The following is a 22058-nucleotide window of genomic DNA, read 5'->3' on the forward strand; positions in this document are numbered from 1 at the left end:
TTAGTAGTAGTAGTAGAAATAGAAATACTACTGTAGTATTAGTAGTAGTAGCAGCAGCAGTATTATTATTGCTATTCTGTGTTGTTATTTATCCAATCACCAATCATAATGTGTTTCACAATTTTCTCTGGCTTTGACCAACATCGACAAATAAACGTGCAAAAGTCAAGAAATAAAAAAGTTTTTAGTAGATATAACATAATACAAATTTGTGTTTTGTTTCGTTCAACTTTTTTTCGCTTAGATATTTCAACCATGGTTGGATACCATCAGAGCCTCAAATATGGATAAAAGGATTTTGAAAACATTTCTTCTCTTCATCTTACTGGATTTGCTTCCCAATGTAATTAGCGGAGGTTGGGTAAGTCAATTATGCGGTCATTCAAGAAAGATTATTCGTTGCATAACGTGTTTGGATGAAATCTGGTTATACAAAAAAAAGGCCCCTAAGAAAAAACGGGAAAAATACAGTGTTAAATTGAACGTTGTTGTATCAGGGTTTTAAAAAAAAGCAATAAAATAAAATAAAATTAAGTGATACTGGTGAAATGACTTATACGTGTTCCTTATTGAGAACTGGTCTGTGGTCCTTGTAACGAGGACCACTGAAACATTGTTTGCATGTGGTCTTAACAAATCGCTTGTAGAATTCTTTTCACCCAAAAGTGAACGATTACATTTTGAACACCTACATTTTACTAGTCTATATCATGTGAAGACGGCTTTCGTATTTTGATTAAAGAAAGACCTCGCATAAATCAAATAAAAGACATGAGAGAGATCTGATAATTCCACGTAAACCTTGTTGGGCCTTAAGTTATCTTTAACTTAATAAGTTAACTTTAATGTGTTTTGCGTTACATGGTATAGGTACAAAGTTTAATAAGCGTGTGTAATGTTGTGTTGAGATTTGTTGATTATTGATATAAATTATCTGTATAGGCAGCATTTACCCAGTAATAGATTTCGAAGCGATATGAGTTCTATTGATCATACTTATTGAAAGAAAAACGAGTCGGGAGAAAAACAACTAGGCTTGCTTCAATACATGATAGACATAGACATGTTTTAATAAATCCAGTGACAGATTCGATAGCAGGGGGGCATTTCACAAAACTTGTCATCATTATAAGCTACTGGAATCCTTGCTTCTGATTGGTTATCAGCAGGCTCGTAGCCACGGGAGGGGGGGGGGGGGCACGTGCCCCCAATTTTTTTTCCAAGATCGGTTGAACTTTTTTAGACCCCTTTTTTTTTAACCTCGATCGATTACATGTATGTGCCCTCCCCCCCCCCCCCCCAACCTCAAACTCTGGCTACGTGCCTGGGTATCAGTAGATTTTTCACTGAGTTTTGTCATTTTTTATTGAAAAATAGCTTTGAGAAACGGTTCCCAGATCATTAATTATACGTGTCGTTGAACCGTTTTTTTTTGTTTGTTTTTGTTTTTGTTTTTTTTTTTTGGGGGGGGGGATGCTGCCATTTGAAAATTGTAATTGAGAATTTTGCCCGAAAACTTGCTTATACCCAAGTTAGACCAACGAGACCGACACCAAACCGACACCAGACCGACACCAGGCCGAGCTAGACACTCCAATACCTAGAATAGTCTATATACCACACGTATGTTTGGATTCAGTGTGGAGTCGGTTTGGTGGTGCACTTGAATCCTATGATTTCAGTATCAAAGTAAACAATAACCTCAGTTCGCAGCAAACTTCGTGTGTGGGGGATATGGATTGCAGGATGTTTGCGTGCGGGTGAGTGTGTGTTTATGTGTGTGAGCGCGTGTGTATGTTATATGAACGTGACTTGTATGCGTGTAGGTAAAACATATGTAAAGTACCATTTGCTTCGTAAAGCAGCATTTATATTTGTTTAATTTGTAGAAGAAAAAAATGTTTTCGAATCACTGTCGCGTGGTGAAACATGGGAGCGAGTAAAGTAAAGTGCTAACGTCATAACGGCTTTTCGTCAAGGTTACTGCTTATAATCAATAGAGCCTGTGCATGAGGTTCACCACGACAACAGTCATTCAAGCATAGGGCTGGAGCAGGGCAAAGTCAGTCGTTGGGGCCGTTGTGATTATCACGCCATTATTTAGCACAAAATTGTTTGTTACCAGCATCCTCGAAAAATTGGTCAGTATATGACGTAAACTCAAAATGCTCTGTTCTCATACCTCCCCCCCCCCCCCCGTCTGCAAACATAATTTGCAAAACATTTATGAATTCAAGGAAAGTTCTGAGGAAAAATGAAGAGAACTACAGTTGATAAAAATCCTTCAAACAAAAACAAAATACATATATATATGTTAATATTTGTTACTCTTTCAGACAAAATTAAGATTATTTTCACCATGCAGTATATTGAGAAAGAGATACCTTATCACTCCTTTGTATAATTTCTTGTAATTTTTTTTCCAATCCTCCGTTTTTCGTCTATTATGAAACCATAGTTAGGCCTACATTTTTTTTTCTTTTCTAGAAATCTTTCAACCCCATGCTTAATAAAGCCACATGCATAAACGTGACGGTAGGCGTCCTAGAAAGAGATGCGTTTCGTAGCCTTTTCAGTACACTCAGAATGTCTTCTTTTGCGTAATTATTCATACACCCGGTAAACTATTTTTCTTCATTTGGTATAGTTCTGCAACAACCCGTCACCACCGGTTTGCGCCGATGACTGCGATGGGAATGGATACTATGTCAGTCCAGATGGAACTGCGTGCATTCCATGTCCACAATGTTCAGCTGGACAGGAACTTAACAAGGTACGTATCTTTATAAAACCTCAACATAACACAGTTCATTTAATCATTTACCTGTTTCTCAATCCATTTTTGAGTTTTTTAGGGTCGACTCCTAGCTTGGATTTAACGTTCTTAAAGGTAAAGACCAGTATTGGTAACGCCCCAATTTCAAAAAATGAAATGGAAGCTCTCATTACCAATCATGTGAAAGAATATGTTTTGACTAATACATGATGATAACAAATTTGCCGGGAAACCGCCTACTAATTCATATATTTGGTAAATTTGTTTCTCTCATGGTCCTGTGAGAGATATAGGGTAGTCCCATATACACCTTTCTGTGTATAGTGCTTGTAACTTTACGAAGAATGGGCCAAATTTCTTATCATTTTGATGATTCCAGAACCTTGCAGATGCTAGATGCTAGATGATCAACCTTTTCTGATCGATTCCACAACGTTTCTTTCACAATTCAATTGCATGACCATAACTGGTCTTTACCTTTAAAAAAGTCATTAATCAACATTTTACACTCTCCACCGAAGTGTAAAATTGAGTGTCTGAAAAATATTGGGGGAAACAATGATTAAGGAGCCTAGCTCAGGGAGAAAAGCATTGATGCTGACAAGGCTTCATGAGATTTTAGGGTTCATCCTAGCTCGGATCTAGCTCGGTTTGACCTCTTGTACACATGCACACCCTATTGTATTCAATTGGAAGCTGCTGAATAGGTATCATGACGGACAATGCCATATCAGGTACGATTATTTGAATGAAGGTTTGCTGAATAATGCATCCTTTTGATGAGCAATATTACACCATTGTCGATTGCGCGTGCAATTAATGTGGAGAGTAATGAGCCATTAAATAGAATGTGTACATTAATCCATTTTTGTTATGTTTCTAGACTGTGTTCATATATCCATGATTTCCGTCTTGAAAGTAGTAAAATGTCTTAATGTTTCGTTTCTCGTTTGATTTATATGATCTTTTAACCAGGATTGTGGAAATGGTTTGAACGGAGATGCAGTATGCATACCTTGTCTAGAAGGATTCTTTTCATTGTCCACGTCACAACGTTGCACCCAATGCACCACCTGCACCAATACCGTTGAGCAGGAAACATGTCAACTCACACAAAACAGAGTGTGTGGGGATTGCTTGCCAGGGTAAGTATTTCGTTCCATTTTGTGAAGTTCCGAAATAACATTAAAAGAAAAAAAATTACAACAATCATGGCCTATTAATCGCTATGTGGAATTGTACAAAATGTGGGAACAGTGCACCATAATTCTGACAAATTTATAAATGAACAGCAAGGCCGCAATAACCGAAAATTGTAGATAAATATTGACAAAAAGGGAATACGGAGAGCCCCCCCCCCCCCAAGAGGAAAAACCACAAGAGACAAAATCAGATGATATATGATTTCTAATACATCCATTTTCCACTAAAATACGTTCCATTCTAAATTGGTTATGAGCCTCATTTTAAACAAAAAAAATAATGCGAGTGTGTATGCACGGCAGAAGGTTTCAAAGATGTTTCAGACTTCTTCTGCGGATACAGCAAACATTATTTCATGCTTTGTGTTCTTGATTTCTCTGCAGCTTTTTCCGAGGGTCTGACCGATTCTCGACCGACTTTAACGCCTGTCCAAACAGATGTTCAGACCTTCCCCGTGATACGCCACAGTGCGGGGATTGGTGGAGTACTCAAGATAGAGAATCGATAGAGGTAGAGCAACCCACGGAGATTGCAGATGTAAGAAGGCTCCCTGAAGAGGTGTCTCTGGATGGTATTGATGTAAGTGATGTAAATACTGAACATCATGGTTGCTGAGGGGAAATCCCATGAGACCGACAGCTATGAGACCGACAGCCCATGAGACCGACAGCTCATGAGACCGACAGCCCATGAGACCAACAAGTCCATGGAACCAACATCCCATGAGACCGAAAGCACACAAATCCAACAAAACAAAGAAACCCACAAGGGAAGATAGAAAACTATCTGTGTCTGATGTCGGTCTCATCGGCCATCGTTCTATAAACAAAATTGTTAGAAGACCCACACTACCGTTACTGTCGGTATAGTTGGTTGTATCTGGTGAACCTTTAAAAATGATTTCAGAAGACCGGCAGCCCAAGAGAACGTCAGACCAAGAGATCGACAATATTGGTTTCATGGGCTGTCGCTCTGCGGGCTATAGCCGATTGATTAGATGATGGTGATGATGAATATGGTTACGACATCTACTGCACCAGTGCAGTAGAGCAAAAGAATGTACGATGACTAGCAATGGGAATGTGATAATATCCGTCCTAAATTTTGGTCCCATTCGTCATTTTTGTTCATATTTGGGTTAGAGTTAGGTAAAATGGGATGTTTGTGATTGTATTCTGTTAAAAAGATGGGGTTAATGGGGGCAACAAGCAAGGAATTTAAGATCAAGCGGACAAAGGAGCAATGCAGGACAAAATATGCGGGATACACAGGAAACAGACAGTATGACCGATATGACGTAGAACAATAGAATATGAAACCTTCAATGTCCGACTTTGACATTCATGGTAGACTCAAGTAGATGTTGAAAATGTGTGGGCATTCTGAGAATTTTTTCTGAGAACCTAAGCTACTTTTGTCATCCAAGAATTATCATATCCTTTCTTTTTAAAGCCATGTGAACCCAAAACCCCTTTATGCATTGACCCCTGTCACGATGGAAACTTCTTCTTGGACTATGATGGACTTTGCAAGGCGTGTCTGTCATGCCAGCCTGGAGAAGAACTCAATAAGGTATTCTTATTTCCTCCCACTTTAATAGTGCAGATTGGTACTGACCACTCTGCGTAAGAGTAGATATTTTGAAATGCCCCAAATGGGCACTTTAGAAATGTTATTCAATTTGGATGATCAGTACTTGAACAAACGTTAGGAAGTTGGACGTGAGCTGTAGAAATTTTGATCGCAAACATAAGAGACCTTTCCTTTGGTGAAAACTTCTTACCAAGTATTTCTAAGAGTATGTCGGCAAGATATTAAATAAGGCCTACTTTCACCACAAAAAAAACATACTAGTGCTTTGAAATAATATGTTTTTAAAAAGCTAGTTCACATCTTTAAAAAAAGCATTCGTCTGAATAATTAGTTATTTTTTCGTTAATGTTCAGGTTTGCGGTCGAGGGAAAAATGGTGATGCTTATTGTCGACGGTGTCCCGAAGGAACTTTCTCAGAGGACGGACTACAGAGATGCTCCCCTTGTCGTATCTGCGTCAACACTTTGGCGACCGAGTGCACTGCTTCAAGAAACACAGCGTGTGGAGAGTGCCTTCCAGGGTATGATGCCGGTGGTGCCGCAAATGACCACCTATTTTGCATATTTTTGAGAATATTTACCCAAAATGACCCCTTTTTGCATAACACAGATGGGCCCTGTTTATAAATTGAATTTAATTTTGTCTCCTTATGTACACACACCACGTGCCCTATTTTAGGATATGTTGACATTTACACCCACATTCTCATGATGGTGAAAATATGACGTTTTTTCATGAATTTTGTTTCCCCCTTCAAGTCTGAGAACATTTTCAATGCTAGCGAACATACCCGAAAATGTCCTCCTTTTTACGCAAAATTTGAAACTATCATGCGAACATGAATTGAAATGATAACAGGGGGGGGGGGGGTATGATTTTGATTTCGAGTGAAAGCTGGTGTTAATCAAAAGAAATAAGAATCTATGTGAGGTTCTGGAATGATCAAAACGACAACAAAATTATCTATGTGGCATATCGAATTTGAAATTGATATACATGTATGGAAATATGCGAATGTGAAAGTTTGGTCCAAACTTCTTCCGCTATTTCTGGTAAATTTTCGAATATTAAGGCCTTTAGAGAGCAATCCTTTCCAGTAGCCGAGTAGCCGAGTAGCCGAGTAGCCGAGAAGCCTGTTTCAAATCGAGCAAAGCTAGTTTTCCATGCAATCGAAACCGGGCTGACCAGATTAAACTTAAAAAAAGCAGAAACGCGAAGTTGCAAACCATCCAGAGACTCCTAATAAATTACGTTACTGACTAATTAATTATGTAATTACACATCTTTATTCTCAGTTTTCTTATGTTTAACTGATTCTCTTATAAAACTGAAGATATGGCGTATATATTCAATACTGAATGAACGCCACTAAACTATTACCAACAACAACAACAACAATCCTTTCCAGGTAACAATTCTACTATGATATGCTTCTAAATTAATCTTCAAAGAATTATACCAGAACTCAATTTTCTTGTTAATGTTTAGATATTACCAAGACGCAGATGGGTACTTCCCGGACCAGGGAGCCTGCCCGAACAAGTGCCCCGAGTGTCCGAACACCGTTCCACAGTGCCAAGAGTGGTGCGAATCAAGGACAAACCCGGACAAGGTTACCGTCGGACAAGATGACGTCACCCTAGCGGATGTGGCTGTGGATATTCACCAGTCTGGTGCTGACGATGGAAGTAAGCTTGCTTGAAACAATGAATGACATGTTCGTTTGTTTAAAAGCCAAAATCATAATCTTAATGACTTGGGGATTTCCCCAAAATATCAATCCCTTAACTGAAGGATACTGATGTCTTCTCGCCAAACAATACAGCAAAACAACATGACTTTGCAGCTTTACATTTGAAGTAAAAAAAAAAAAAAAAGGTCTTTCAACAAAATTGCGTTTTTTCATAGAATCTCTATAACATTCGACTTCGAGGAGTGCAACTATCAGTGCCCTCTGCCGGAAACCTAGACTAAAATTGTTGACTCGTGTCTGATTCATATCGGTCAACACTATTTTTAGACCCCTCGGTAGATTTGGAACCCTTGGTAGAACAGTTGTAACAGCAGGAAGTACCTAGTCCCGATCTGTTACCTACGAAATTGCGATACGGTCACAATGAGGATAACGCCAACGAAGAGAATTGTGGAAAGTCAACTTTTTAATTGACCGCAATGACTAAAACACTCCATCTTGGGTCAGTTAAGTGCAGAGGCTGATTCAAGAAGTTATCAGCATCATCACCATCACCATCATCATCACCATCATCATCATAATCATCATCATCATCAACAACCTCAGCTATGATTGTAAGGCTCAGCAGGGCAATCCAGCTCTATTATTCTTTGTCCTTTGATTTTTGTCATCCATGAATACAATTGATTAAAAAATAAAAATCTAAACTAAAACAACAAAATTCCTAGTGTCGATAGATCAATATTTTCTCGATATTCTTTCTGTTTCTACAGTCAATGATGAAGCTAAACTTCCTCCAGCTAGCCATGGATCCTACATGCTCATCTTCACAGTTCTCGCATCCCTTTTGGCCGTCGTCATCATCGTCCTCTTTACCGTCCTCTTCGTGTTCCGTTACATGTGGAATAGGTCTAATGGGTCGAATGCGTCGACGACACCGATCCTACCGAGTCCGAGACCTTCACCCTCTAGTTCACCTCCCAGAACTCCACCAAGTAAGGCGTATGTTTTGTTTTAATCGAATAAAGAAAAAGAAAAAGAGAATTGTCTAGATCCCCAGTTTCTCATAACATAGCGACCAGCCCAAAATATGAAGTAAATGAACCCAAAAAAAACACGTGCGATGAGCTTCTGTTTCATGTATGGATACATAACACACTAATATTAATATGCATAAAAGTCTCAGCATTTTTGCTCGCTTGCTTTGATATCCAATCAGGCATCATTATTATGCCTCAATATACGCCACCAAGCATGGTATAAACTTTTGAACATTTGATTAATTACTAATTAGATTAAACAAGGAATCCATTAGGATAAAAAAGTAAATAAGACATGTTTATGCTATTGTTTTATGCTCGAACAGAGAGGTATATATTTCAGATATAGTTGACTCTATTTGGGCTATTTGTACATGTCGTACTCAGAGGCCCGCAACAAACATGTCAATCCTAAAATATGTTTGTACCGCCTGGCGGATTAATTTAGAACCACTGGCATAGAACCACGAGTTGTTACTTGTGTATTTAGATCTCGGCTTTTTAAAAATTCATTTGGAGATAGTATCGGAGGCCTTTTGCTTTGTTGGTTTAAGCTATGATGAACTGATCACCACCACAAAAATATTGGCTGGGCAAATATTTATTTATAAATTCTTGTATTCTGACCCTTTTGGGCTGAGCTAGTAGCCAGTCCTTACGAACCAGTGAATAAACAAATATTATGATAGTAATACAGAATAATGATTGAAAAATTGAAAACAAAGAGCTGATGTGAAGATGATTTTCTTTTGTATTATCAATTTCTACAAACAATATTTTGTTCTCCCTCTGTTCATTTTAAGCTGTTTACGGGCCTACAACCTTTCAGTATTCCCCGGAAGGATACGGCAGGGAATTCTGGAATTTTATTAGGTAAGAGATAGCCTGTCCCTTGCAATGTTAAACGCAATTGCAAAGTCTTAAGAGAAATCGTTTCAAAAGTAATTTCAATACCCTATTGTTTTGCTTATAGAAATCATCAATGGATTACTCAACATGTTACTGTCGTGTTCGCAGATTTCAATAGGTGGCGCATAAGGTTATTGACATCACCTTAGATTGACTTTTTGAAAGTCTTTGCATTTCTGTAATACAACAAACTTACTTTGGTCTGTAAATGAATATGAATGATATGCGACCAAGGGGGATATGGTAAGAAATGAATATCCTCAAAGAAAAAAAGGGGGTCGAAGCTGAATCTTCGACAGTTCACGGGCAGTTGAATAGGGATCATCAGTCTTAAAAGACCTTACCGACAAAAGAAAAAGATAGATTGAGTCTGGGAGGGATTAAAAAAGGGATACCAGGTAGTTCTTTAGACGCATGATACATTTGCAGAAATGACACAGTATGGTATTTGTCGAACAATATATATGATCAACCGTTGTCTTCTTCAGTATGTAGGCTAAGATAATGATTGCCTCATGCATAAATATTGATGATAATACACCAGTCTTCGGTTATGGGCGCCAGAGGCAGATATAAAGTTTCTATTCGCTTTCAAAAGATTCTGGACTTCTGGTTTATAACTCCGGCTTTACCTCCTTTAGCAGTAGCGCTCAGTGTACTGAAGGAATAATTCCTACCAAGTAACCACTTACTTCACCTGGGTTAAGTTTTGCAAAATATAAATTAATGGTTACCCAAAGGACAAAGTGCCGTGGCAAGGAATCTAACCACATACCTTGTGATTTAGCTTCCGATGACTTATCCACTAGACCACAGCACCTCTAATGCATTATGTTTTTAATCTATTCAGAACGGCCTCTCCGCGTCTAACCAGTTCAAGACCCGTTAGTGGAGGTTCAACTGATGTTGAGAATGAGTCATCTGCGGTTTCTACACCAACAATGAACCTAAACAGACGGATGGTCGAAAGAGACCTGCTGAGACATACGCTGGAGAGACAAGTTGTTGTTGATCATGATGGTTCCCCTCGATTAATTCCGCCGTATCCACTTAAACATCCTGAAAGCGTTAAAGGAGAGCGAATGGTCAATTCAGCTGGTAGTATGAACCCTGCTGGACCATTTCATGGGAAAGAGACATTTCCTACACAATCAGTTGCCGCAAAAGAATCTGATCGAAACCCGGTACCAATTGAAAGGTTGGGTTGCTCGGAAGAAAGTTCCTGGTCTCGTTCGACACCATCGGGAAAAGTCGTCACTGAGAGAGCGTCTGGAACTGTCCACCCACATGTAGATGATACGGATGAGGCTCCTAGAACAAGGGTCCGCCGTCGATCTATCATCAGTAACAACAGCCTGGATGAACAGCTCTTGCCACTTCTCAACAATAACAGGAGGAGCAGTCTTTCAGATCTAGTATTAGGCAACAATCGGCAGAAGTCACGGAATGGACGCAATGGCAACACTGCACCAGTACACGAGGCTGTAGCTGCATTGTTTCCTACCGATTCTTCAAGTGACAACGGACCAACTGCCGATAATCCAGTGGATACCAACAACACTAAGTCTGCAAACCCGAATCAGCCAAGTCAATCTCCAGAACCAAACGCTTCTTCACACAAAACCCCAACTGCTGCAGCTGGGAACAAACCAAACGGCTGCAAATGTACCCTGGCCGTTTCACCAAAGGAAATCCCTGTCGAGAACTCCACTCACGAGAAGCCCGCCGCAATTCCGGATGACCAGGGAAGCATTGGCAATAAGTCACCCGGTGACACAAATGTCACTATCAACATCACCATGACCACAAAAGACGTTGAGACTGTTCATATTGGTGATGTACACGATAAACGCAACCTCCATGACGGTGCTCACCAGGGAATCAAGGCATCGGAACCAAACAACAACAACGACGACAACAACGGTGAAGCTCAAAAGTTACTTAACGTAAACATGTCCGCTTGTGAAACTGACACCCTTCACCTTGACAGCAGCGACCATGATGACGACGATAATGCTGAAAGAGACAAATTACTCGACCCCAAATCATCATAGGTATTCGAAACCTAGAATATTTCAAATTATGTATATAATGGTAAATTGTATTCCCAACTTTTAAAACCACTGTTAACCCAAAATACGGACTATTTTTTTAAGGGTAACAAATACAAATTGAACGATGCATTCGTACGAATCTCCCTGTTTTTCCATGGTCTTCCCGAATTTCCATGGTCTGAAAACCGTTCGTACGGCGTTCGTAATGACATTTGTGACCGAGGCTTAACTCATCAAAATCTTCAAATCTGTGACAATAATCTAATGATTGCATCTTAAAGGATTAGATTGAAGCACATTTTCTTGTAATCATAATGAAAAAATGAAGAAAAAAAAGCTGCACACTATTGTGCAAGTTAAACTTTCTCCGAAAAAATAATTCACCAGTACGTTCGCGATGCCTTATTCAATGGTGCTGGTAAGGGAAAAGACATATCGTTCAAAGAAATTACATTTACATAACGTTTAGATAATATATTTTGTATTTTGTATGATATATTTTGTATAAAACACTGTCATGTACGTAATTGTATCAATCATCATTTAAGTGTAACTTGTGGACACTCCTATATTTTAATTTCATCTTACTTCTTTTGATTACAGTCTTACAAACAAATGTTAGAATCACTTACTGGAGTTTGTGTGTTTGCGAAAGTAACTTGTTTAAGTTTCCGTGACATTTAAAGGTTATCGACTATCTTGTTTTTTGTGGATTCTTTTACGTTTCACTGGACTCAAACGGTTATATAAAACGGTATTGAACGGTTATCAAACGATTATTACTTATGATTTACTTTCATAAACATTGTAAATGCTAAATAGATGCTGCTTGTATAAATTTTGGTTTTTCGGAGTATATTTTGTAATGGTTTCAGTTAGAAGTACATTCCTGCGTACTATTTGTTTCTTAATTTATAAATATTTTCTTTAAAAGTTATGCTATTATCAACAACTATTGAAATGCAGAACTCTGACGTGGTTGTAAGGTGAATGTGACAAGGAATTCTTACCGTTTCAATATGAATGACATTATAACAAGACCATCAAACAGTAAAATTGATAATGTTCGTAACACTATCGAATCATTATTGAATTCAAGAAGTTCATATCAGGGGCTGCGGAAACGTGTGGAGAATTCATTTATAATCTGAAGTTTATGAGACGGCTTCAGCCTAAGAGACCAAAAATCCCCGAGACCGAGCTTGTCAGTCCATAGGCCCTTTAGCCACTCTTCACAGGGTTTGATCATGGACCTACTACTGGTTCGATCGACCGAAGCCCCACAAGACCGACATTTGTTTCTCTCTTACCTTATGTCTTTCATCGTTTTTTCGGTCTCGTGGACCGTTGGAAACTCTCTACTTTTCGAAATGTCATTATGTATTTGTCGGTTTGTCGGCCTCGTAGGCTGTCAGACTACTGGGATGACGACGTTTTTAAATTCCGACGAAAGTATCGATTATCATGGGTGTACAGCATTTGATTTTAAAAGAAAAAAGTTACTCAGAAATTTTTGTTTTGATGGTATAGAGGTGAAGGTGTTTACGACAATATTACCAGTCTATACGACAAGTAGTAGCATAAATCAAATACACCAAATATTTAAAAAAATTAGCTCATTAATTAATTATTTGTTTTAAGTACATGGTTGATATGTTTATTGTTTTTTTAGAACGTTAATTCTGTGTTAAAAACAACGCGTTCTTATAATTTTATGATAAATGGACAAAGAAAACATTCTTTTCCTGTAAAAACAAAGTTGTTTTAGTGATTTTATTTTTAAAATAAATTCAATGTTGTTTTCATTTCATTAAAAATGTCTATGTATCGTATTTTGTGGAAAGGGGGAGGGGAGGGGAGGGGCTGTATTTATTTTTCACATACATTCATGTATATGCAATAATATATACTGCAAAGTTACGAGCATGGACAAATATTTTGTTATTTTGTTTCGGTAGGCAATACTGAATAGGACATCGAATAGCCTTCACTATAATATAAAAACAAAAGAAAACAAAATAAACAAGACCCAACAAAACACAACCCAACCCAACACAGGAAAACACAACAAAACACAACAAAACACAACAAAACACAAGAATAAATACCAAACCTACTTTCTGTATGCTACCCGTTAGTGATAACTCCTTACATGTGTGAGTGAGCGAAGCGAGCAAGCTAAAAGTTTAAGAATTGTGAGGTCACAGTGCAAACAATTACATCTTATAGAGAGGAAAAACTATAATCCTGGTGGGGTTTTAAGCAAAATCTAATCATGAAAGAATGAAAAGACCTTTTATTAGAAACACAATTATATCAACTTTAATGCGAGCCAGCGTAGCGAGCGAGCTTTGGGTAAAATTAAAGAAAAGGTTGCTCTTAGTCGCTTCAAATTTGGAGTACATTTTTATGGTGAAAGGAAAGGGGGGCTTTTATCCAAAGGGAAAAGGACACCTATTAGAATAGAAAAGGCGCAGGTTTCAAAACAAAAAGGGGAATCATCTGACATAAAAATGGGGCACTTCTTGCACATGATAAGAAGCACTCACCAGAGATGAAAAAGAAAAAAAAAGGGAAATAATGAGAACGGAAAAGGGGCACCTATTACAAAGTATAATTGGCAATCATCAGAAGGAAAATGACACTTATGAGAAAGCATAAGGGGACACTTATGAGATATAAAAAGGGGCTCTTATTTCAAAGTTAAAGAGGGTACCTCTCAAATTAAAAAAAGGGCACTAACCGGAGATGAAAAGGGGCATACAAAGTAAAAGAGGCACTTGTCAAAATATCAGGGGCACCTCTCAGATTTGAAAAGAGGCAATTATAAGAAGGGGCATTTATCAGAGGAACTTGTGAGAACGGAAATGAGCTTTATCTATCTTGTTGTAGTATTTGATTGATTTATCACAAAGTTCTATTAGCTTAATGGCCTGTAGAATGGCGTATCCAGATCTTGGCCTCAGGAGGGTCAAATCATTTCAACTTACTTTAATCTATAAAAGTTTAGTAAGGATAGCCCTAGTTTAGCGTTATATGAGCGGGGACATCGCTTAAAGGAAAAGAAGACTTATTTGAGGAGGGGGGAGGGGGAGGGGTAAGACTTTCAAGGAAATGCCTACAATTCGTGCATTTCTTGACTCACAGTGATTCCTAACCTGCTTACTACTAATGAGGCTGCGTTTCCTTTCTTTCTAGGTCGGAATTCGGTCAAGAGGGTAACTTATTCCTCTCCCAGCCCCATCCTAAACAAGATATAGCGCTTAGAGACTTCGGTGGTAAGCGCCTTATAAGCACCGTTTTTTATTATTATTATTAATATATTCATCTATCTTTTACACTCTTCACCCAGTTGAGGTAAATGGATACCCGGGATGAAGAAATTACTTGATTGCTGTATCGCCTTAACATGGCTGCTCAGCTACAGCCGGTGTAATAATGCGATGCATGTATTTTGTATTAAGCGTAGTAGAGTATATTCATATAGTAGTTGCGTTATATATTTCATAACATGTTTAACTTTATCCGAAACGCATGATATGATAAACCTTACCGTTTTGTGTTTCCCAATACATTGGTGGTTCTCAAAGGGCCCAGCACACCATGAAGTCTTTTCAATTTCGGTGATCGCTCTCATTGTATTTTGTCATAATGCAGAACATATCTGGTAATATAATAGTTGTGTGTGTGTGTGTGTGTGAATGTAGGATTTTTACTGAGCGAGAAATAGAATGATCAATAATGTGCAATCATATTCCGCAATTCGGAACACGTGAACAATGTTAATGTTTTAACCGAAAACATTTTTCTTCACCTATTCTGTGGTTAAAACTAGCCCATATCGGAAATTGAAAACACAGGTAAAGGACTTCTCTGTCAATATACTTTGCTGGTAAGTGTAACAAAATATGACTTATGATATCTTTCAAAGTTGTATGAAATATGTGTTATAAAGTACACGCACAGTGATTTTGCTATCAGTATAGTTGCGTTATATAAATGAACATTATCATAACATGTTTCACTTGATCCAAAACGCATGATTCAATGAACATGAGATTTTGTTGGTTCCCACCAATGGCATTTCAAAAACTATTGTCGTGAGTATTGACTTACCTGTGAACTGTGTTGACATACATTGATGGTTCTCAAAGGGCCCAACTCACCGTGCACGTCCTTCCTGGAGTCCTTTCAATTTTGGGGAGCGCTCTTTTGTATTTCATCATATGCAAACATCATGAAAATCTGATAATATGATATTTGTGTGTCTGGGGCCTGAGGGTGTGTGTGTCTGAATTTCACTGAGCAAGAAATGGATTGATTTCAAATGTGCTATTATATTCTACAATTCGGAACACGGGAACATTGTTAATGTCTTACCCGACAACCTGCGGTTATACTACTAGCACTTATCGGAAATTGAAAACACAGGTAGAGGACTTCTCTGCCAACAGACTTTGCTGGTAAGTAAAAGATATGACTTATGATATTTTTTCAAAGTTGTATTAACTATGCGCTATAAAGTACACGCACACTGATTTTGCTATTAACGTGTACATGCAACTTTTCAATGATTTACATGCGCTAGTACTACTGTTTGGCTTAATCAACAGGGCTGGTTACGTGAATGTAGGGTTAGTTTCCATCCGCTTATGAGATGTTAGTAATATATTACCGGTCGACAAGAATTTTGGAAATAATGCTTAGCTGTTAATGAAAGTCGATTTTTATAATAAAAAAATGCCTGTATAATGTTGTTTTGACTATGAGAACTAGACATAAATGGTGTATAGTATAGGCCAAATCGATGCCCGGACATTAACGATGCAATCGGATATATTAATATTATTATTATTAGTGGTAGTAGTAGTAGTTGCTTAAGTAGTAGTAGAAGTAGTAGTAGTAGTAGTAGAAGTAGTAGTAGTAGTAGTAGAAGTAGTAGTAGTAGTAGTAGTAGTAGTAGTAGTAGTAGAAGTAGAAATACTAGTAGTAGTAGTAGTAGTAGTAGTAGTAGTAGTAGTAGTAGTAGTAGTAGTAGTAAAAGTAGTAGTAGCAACAGCAGCAGTATTATTATTGCTATTCTGTGTTGTTATTCACCAATCATAATGTGTTTCACAATTTTCTCTGGCTTTGACCAACATCGACAAATAAACGTGCAACAGTCAAGAAATAAAAATATGTTTAGTAGATATAACATAATGAAAGTATGTGTTTTGTTTCGTTCAACTTTTTTTCGCTCAGATATTTCAACCATGGTCGGGTACCATCAGAGCCTCAAATATGAATAAACGGATTTTTAAAACATTTCTTCTCTTCATCTTACTGAATGCGCTTCCCAATGTAATTAGCGGAGGTTGGGTAAGTCAATTTGTCTTTCATTCAAGAAAGATTATTCGTTGCATAACGTGTTTGGATGAAATCTGGTTATAAAAAAACAAGGCCCCTAAGGAAAAACGAAAAAAATACAGTGTTAAATAGAACGTTGTTGTATCAGGGGTTTAAAAAAAGCAATAAAATAAAATAAAATAAAGTGATACTGGTGAAATGACTAATAAGTGTTCCTTATTGAGAACTTGTTGGGCCTTCAAGACTTATTAATGGGTAATGGGAGTCAACACAAGTTAACTTTAATGTGTTTTGCGTACATGGTATAGGTACAGTTTAATAAGCGTGTGTAATGTTGTGTTGAGATTTGTTGATTATTGATATAGGATATCTGTATAGACAGCATTTACCAAATAATAGATTTTGAACCGATATGTGTTCAATTGATTATACTTACTGAAAGAAAAACGAGTCGGGATACAAACAGGGCATGCTTCAACACATGATAGACATAGACATGTTTTAATAAATCCAGTGACAGATTCGATAGCAGAGGGGGGGGGGGGCGTTTCACAAAACTTGTCATCAAATAAGCTACTGGAATCCTTGCTTCTGATTGGTTATCAGTTGATTTGTCACTGATTTGTGTCATTTTTATATAGAAAAAAAGCTTTGAGAAACGGTATCCAGGTCATTAGTTATACTTGGCGTTGAAGATTTTTTTTTTTTTTTTTTTTTTTTTTTTTAGGGGGGGGGGGGGGATGCTGCCATTTGAAAATTGTAATAAGGCCTTTGAGCTGACGGAGAATTTTGCCTGAAAACTTGCTTATACCTCAGTTAGACCAACGAGACCGACTCCAGACCCACACCAGACCCACACCAGACCCACACCAGACCCACATCAGACCCACTCCAAACCGACACCAGACCCACACCAGACCCACACCAGACCCACACCAGACCCACATCAGACCCACACCAAAGCGACACCAGACCCACACCAGACCCACACCAGACCCACACAAGACCCACACCAGACCCACACCAGACCCACGCCAGACCCACGCCAGACCCACGCCAGACCCACACCAGACCCACACCAGACCCACACCAGACCCACACCAGACCCACACCAGACCCACACCAGACCCACACCAGACCCACACCAGACCGAACTAAATATTCCTAAAATGGCACAAATACAATACATGGGCTTGGATTCGATGTGGTGTCGGTTTGGCGGTGTGGCTGGGGTATTGACAATGACATGAATTTAGTCCCTGTAATAGTTCCGCCTTGCATACTGAATGCAACTCGTCTGCCTAGTTAAAAGAAAATTTTGCGGTGGTTGACTATGTATGGTAATTGAGCACTGACGGTTGAATTTGTTCACAAAAGGAGAGGGGGGGGGGGTGGTTCGTCTACTCACATGATTGTGGATCGGATTCCTTTTGTGCAAGATCTTTGATAAATTGCATTATGTAAAAGCGTTGTGGAATGTATCAAAATAAAAGAGAGGCAGAAGGAGAAGGAGCGGGAGAGGAAGTGAGAGAGGGAGAGGAAGAGAGAGAGAGAGAGATAAAGAGAGAGAGAGAGAGAGAGAGAGAGAGGGGGGGGGGGGGGGGGGGAGAGAGAGAGAGAGAGAGGGGGGGGGGAGAGAGAGAGTCGGTGAAATAGAAATGGAGTGAGATTGAAAGAGAGAGAGAGAGAGAGACCCTGACAGACAGAAAGAAAGTTGTGTGTGTTTCTGAGTGTGTGCGTGTGCGCACGCGCGCGTGTGTATGGTGAAAGAGAGTGAGGTAGAGGGAAAGAGGGAAGGGAAAAAAGGAGAGAGTGAGTGAGAGAATGAGAGAAAGAGGATGTGTGTGTGTTTGTGTGTATGTGTGCGTGTGTGTGCGTGGGTGTTATGTATGGGATACATAGAGAGAGAGAGAGAGAGAGAGAGAGAGTCGATGAAATAGTAATAGAGTGAGATTGAGAGAGAAAGAGCTTTGTCATCATCCTCTGTGCGGTGGCAATGAATTTTCATTATTGTATTCCCTATTCTCTTTTTATAAAATGAAAATGCACTTGAATTCTATGATTTCAGTATCAAAGTGAACAATAACCTCAGTTCGCAGCAAACTTCGTGTGCGGGGGATATGGATTGCAGGATGTTTGCGTGGCAGATGGGTGTGTGTATGTGTGTTGAGCGCGTATGTATGTTAAATGAACATGTATGCGTGTCGATAAAACATATTTAAAGTACCATTTGCTTTGTAAAGCACTGAGCATTTATATTTGTTTGTAGAAGAAAAAAAATTGTTTTCGAATCACTGTCGCGTGGTGAAACATGGGAGCGAGTAAAGAACCAAAGTGCTAATGTCATAACCGCTTTTCGTCCAGGTTATTGGTTATAATCAATAGAGCCTGTGCTTGAGGTTCACCGCAACAACAGTCAACCGCACATTTTCAGTCAAACAAAACTCAAATACATAATTATAAATATTTGTTACTCTTTCAGACACAATTCAGATAATTTTCACCATGCAGAATATTTAGAAAGAGATACCGTATCAATCCTTTGTCTAATTTCTTGTCAATCTTCTTCCAATCCTCCGTTTTTCGTCTATTATAAAACCATAGTTGAATTGTTGTTCTTTTCTAGAAATCTTTCAACCCTAAGCTTAATAAAGCAACGTGCACAAACGTGACAGTAGGCGTCCTAGAAAGAGATGCGTTTCGTAGCCTTTTCAGCACACTCAGAATGTCTTCTTTCGTGTAATTATTCAAACACCTGGTAAATTATTTTTCTTCATTTGGTTTAGTTCTGCAACAACCCCTCACCACCGGTTTGCGCCGATGACTGCGATGGGAATGGATACTATATCAGTCAAGATGGAACTGCGTGCATTCAATGTCCACAATGTTCGGCTGGACAGGAACTTAACAAGGTATCTTTATAAAACTTCAACATAACACAGTTCATTTAATCATTTACTTGTTTCTCAATCCAAATGTTGGGTTTGTTAGGGTTCAAATCCTAGCTTGGACTTTAACGTTCTTAAGAAAGTCATTAATCCACATTTTACACTTTCCACCGAATTTTAAAATTGAGTGCCTGAAAGTTATTGGGGGAAACAGTGATTAAGGAGCCCTGAGGGAGAACAGCATTGATGCTGATGCCGAGGCTTCATTTTCTTGCTTCTCAATCCAAATTTTTGAGTTTTTTAGGGTTCGAATCGTAGCTCGGATCTAGCTCGGTTTGCCCTCTTGTACACATGCCAGAGGCGGCGGAGCGACTTCCAAAGTTGGGGGGGGGGGGGGCACCAACCAAAAAGGGCACTTTCTGGGAAAAAAGGGCATCTACAAAGGGAAATCTCAAAGCGAAAATAAACAATTTTTAGACATTGGTATATACCCCTAAAATATGATTACATTATCAGGGATGATTTCAATATTTGTTTCTCTTTATACATCGTATAAAATATTGCTTTTTAAAGCATCATACCTTGCAGTTGGGTGTGATGGTGGAAAAAATCATTTGCGAGCGAGGAAAAATATAAGATTTATGAGGTCACAGTGCGAAAACTACATCTTATAAAGAGGAAAAAACAATCCTCATCGGGGTATAAATAAGCACATTTTAATAACAGCAAACTGAAAAGACCTTTGATAAGTAACATAATTATAACATCTATAAATGTGAGCGAGCTTTGGGAGATATTGCTCTTAGTCGCTTGAAATTAGGGGCACGTTTAATGATGAGAGGAAAGGTGGACACTTATCGAAGGGATAAGACAATTATTAGAAAATAAAAGGAGCACGTGTCAAAGTACAAAGGGTTATTATCAGAGGTGAAAATGGGGCACTAACCAGGGATGAAAAGGCACTTATGAGAATGGAAATTGGGCATTTGTCGACGGAAAAGAGGCAACCATCAGATTTTGATAGGGGCATTTATGAAAAAGGGATAGGTTCCTCATAAGAAAGGAGAAGGGGCATGTATCATTGTTAAAAAAGGTTAATTATCAGAGGTGAAAAGGGGCACTTATCGCACCTGAAAAGGGGCAAACACCATATATGAAAGAGGCACTTATGAGAATGAAAAAGAGGCACTAATAATAAAGGAGAATGTGCATTTGTTGAAAGAAAAGGAGCACCGATCAGATTTTGATAGGGGCATTTATTGGAGGTGAAAGGGGGCTTTTATGAAAAGCGGAAATTATGAAGGAAAAAGAGCATTTATTAGGAAGGAAAAGGGGCACGTGTCAAAATAAAAGGGGGTGTTATTAGAGATGAAAAGAGCACTTATCAGAAGGTAAAGGGGGCACTTGTCAAAATAAAACGATTGTCTCTCAGAATTGAATAGGGTCATTTACCAGACATGAAAAGGAGCACTAGAAGGAGAATGAAAAAGGACTATTTTCATAGGTGAAAAGGGGCATTGATGAAAAGGCAAAGGGCTCTTTGTTAAATGGGGGCACTTATCATAAGGAAAAGGGGCACTTATTAGAAAGGAAAGGGGGCACATGTGAAAATATAAGGTGCGCTTATCCGAGTTAAAAAGAGGTAGTTATTAAAAGGGAAAGGGGCACTTCTTACAAAGGAAAAGGGGCAATTGTCAAAGTAAAAGGGGCACCTCTAAGATTTAAATAGGGCAATTATCATAGGTGAAGGAGGCGCTTAACAAAAGTGAAAAGGGGTGCTTCTCGTATCCGAAAAGAGGCACTTACTAGAGATTAAAAAGGGCACTTATAAGAATGGAAAATAGACACTTATTGCAAAGGAAACTGGTAACTTGTCTGGGAAAAGAGGTACGTGTTAAAATAAAAGGGGCAGATTTCAGAGATGGAAAGGAGAGGGGCACTTTTAAAAATTAACAGGGGCACATATCAAAGTAATAGGGGCACTTTTTATGTAAAAAGGGGCGCTTCTTACAAAGTTAAGGGGGCAATTTTCCCATGGAAAAAGGGGCACTTTTGGGTACTTGAAAAAGTGGGGGGGGGGGGGTAGGGCATTGTGCCCCCCTGCCCCCCGGGTCCGCCGCCTCTGAGACATGCACACCCTATTGTATTCAACTGGAAGCTGTTGGATAGGTTGCATGACGGACAATGCCATATCAGGTACGATTATTTGAATGAATGTTTGCTGAATAATGCATCCTTTTGATGCGCAATGTTACACCATTGTCGATTGCGCGCAATTAATGTGGAGAGTAATGAGCCATTAAATAGAATGTGTTCATTTTTCCAGTTTTTTTTACGTTTCTAGACTGTGTTCCTATATCCATGATTTAATCTTGAAAGTAGTAAAATGTCTTAATTTTTCGTTCCTCGTTTGTTTCATATGATCTTTTAACCAGGATTGTGGAAATGGTTTGAACGGAGATGCAGTATGCATACCTTGTCCAGAAGGATTCTTTTCATTATCCACGTCACAGCGTTGCACTCAATGCACCACATGCACCAATACCGTTGAGCAGG

General features: G+C 38.7%; 1 protein-coding gene and 1 long non-coding RNA gene across 2 annotated transcripts; both read left to right on the forward strand.

Annotated features, from left to right (window-relative positions):
- The first annotated feature begins 1929 nt into the window (after nucleotides 1-1929).
- LOC100891141 lies at nucleotides 1930-11414 on the forward strand. The gene is made up of 10 exons (XM_030976441.1): nucleotides 1930-1944; nucleotides 2648-2773; nucleotides 3752-3921; nucleotides 4363-4558; nucleotides 5432-5551; nucleotides 5926-6092; nucleotides 7061-7260; nucleotides 8039-8260; nucleotides 9109-9178; nucleotides 10065-11414. Exons 1-10 carry the CDS (start codon nucleotides 1930-1932, stop codon nucleotides 11266-11268), a joined length of 2490 nt encoding a protein of 829 aa, XP_030832301.1. The 3' UTR covers nucleotides 11269-11414.
- A 3877-nt stretch (nucleotides 11415-15291) lies between these two features.
- On the forward strand, nucleotides 15292-22055 carry LOC115920697. Its single transcript, XR_004062467.1, has 4 exons — nucleotides 15292-15731; nucleotides 16510-16626; nucleotides 19401-19526; nucleotides 21938-22055. It is a non-coding gene; the product is annotated as an uncharacterized LOC115920697 (long non-coding RNA).
- Nucleotides 22056-22058: the final 3 nt, after the last annotated feature.

Source organism: Strongylocentrotus purpuratus, unplaced genomic scaffold (genome assembly GCF_000002235.5).
Source record: "Strongylocentrotus purpuratus isolate Spur 01 unplaced genomic scaffold, Spur_5.0 spur5_scaffold_9, whole genome shotgun sequence".
NCBI lineage: Eukaryota > Metazoa > Echinodermata > Echinoidea > Camarodonta > Strongylocentrotidae > Strongylocentrotus > Strongylocentrotus purpuratus.

Excerpts from the sequence above, each read along its gene's own strand:
- LOC100891141 (XM_030976441.1), top strand. Across the intron at positions 5,552-5,925 it reads CTGGAGAAGAACTCAATAAG|GTTTGCGGTCGAGGGAAAAA; the intron begins GTATTCTTATTT and ends GTTAATGTTCAG. Across the intron at positions 7,261-8,038 it reads GTCTGGTGCTGACGATGGAA|TCAATGATGAAGCTAAACTT; the intron begins GTAAGCTTGCTT and ends CTGTTTCTACAG.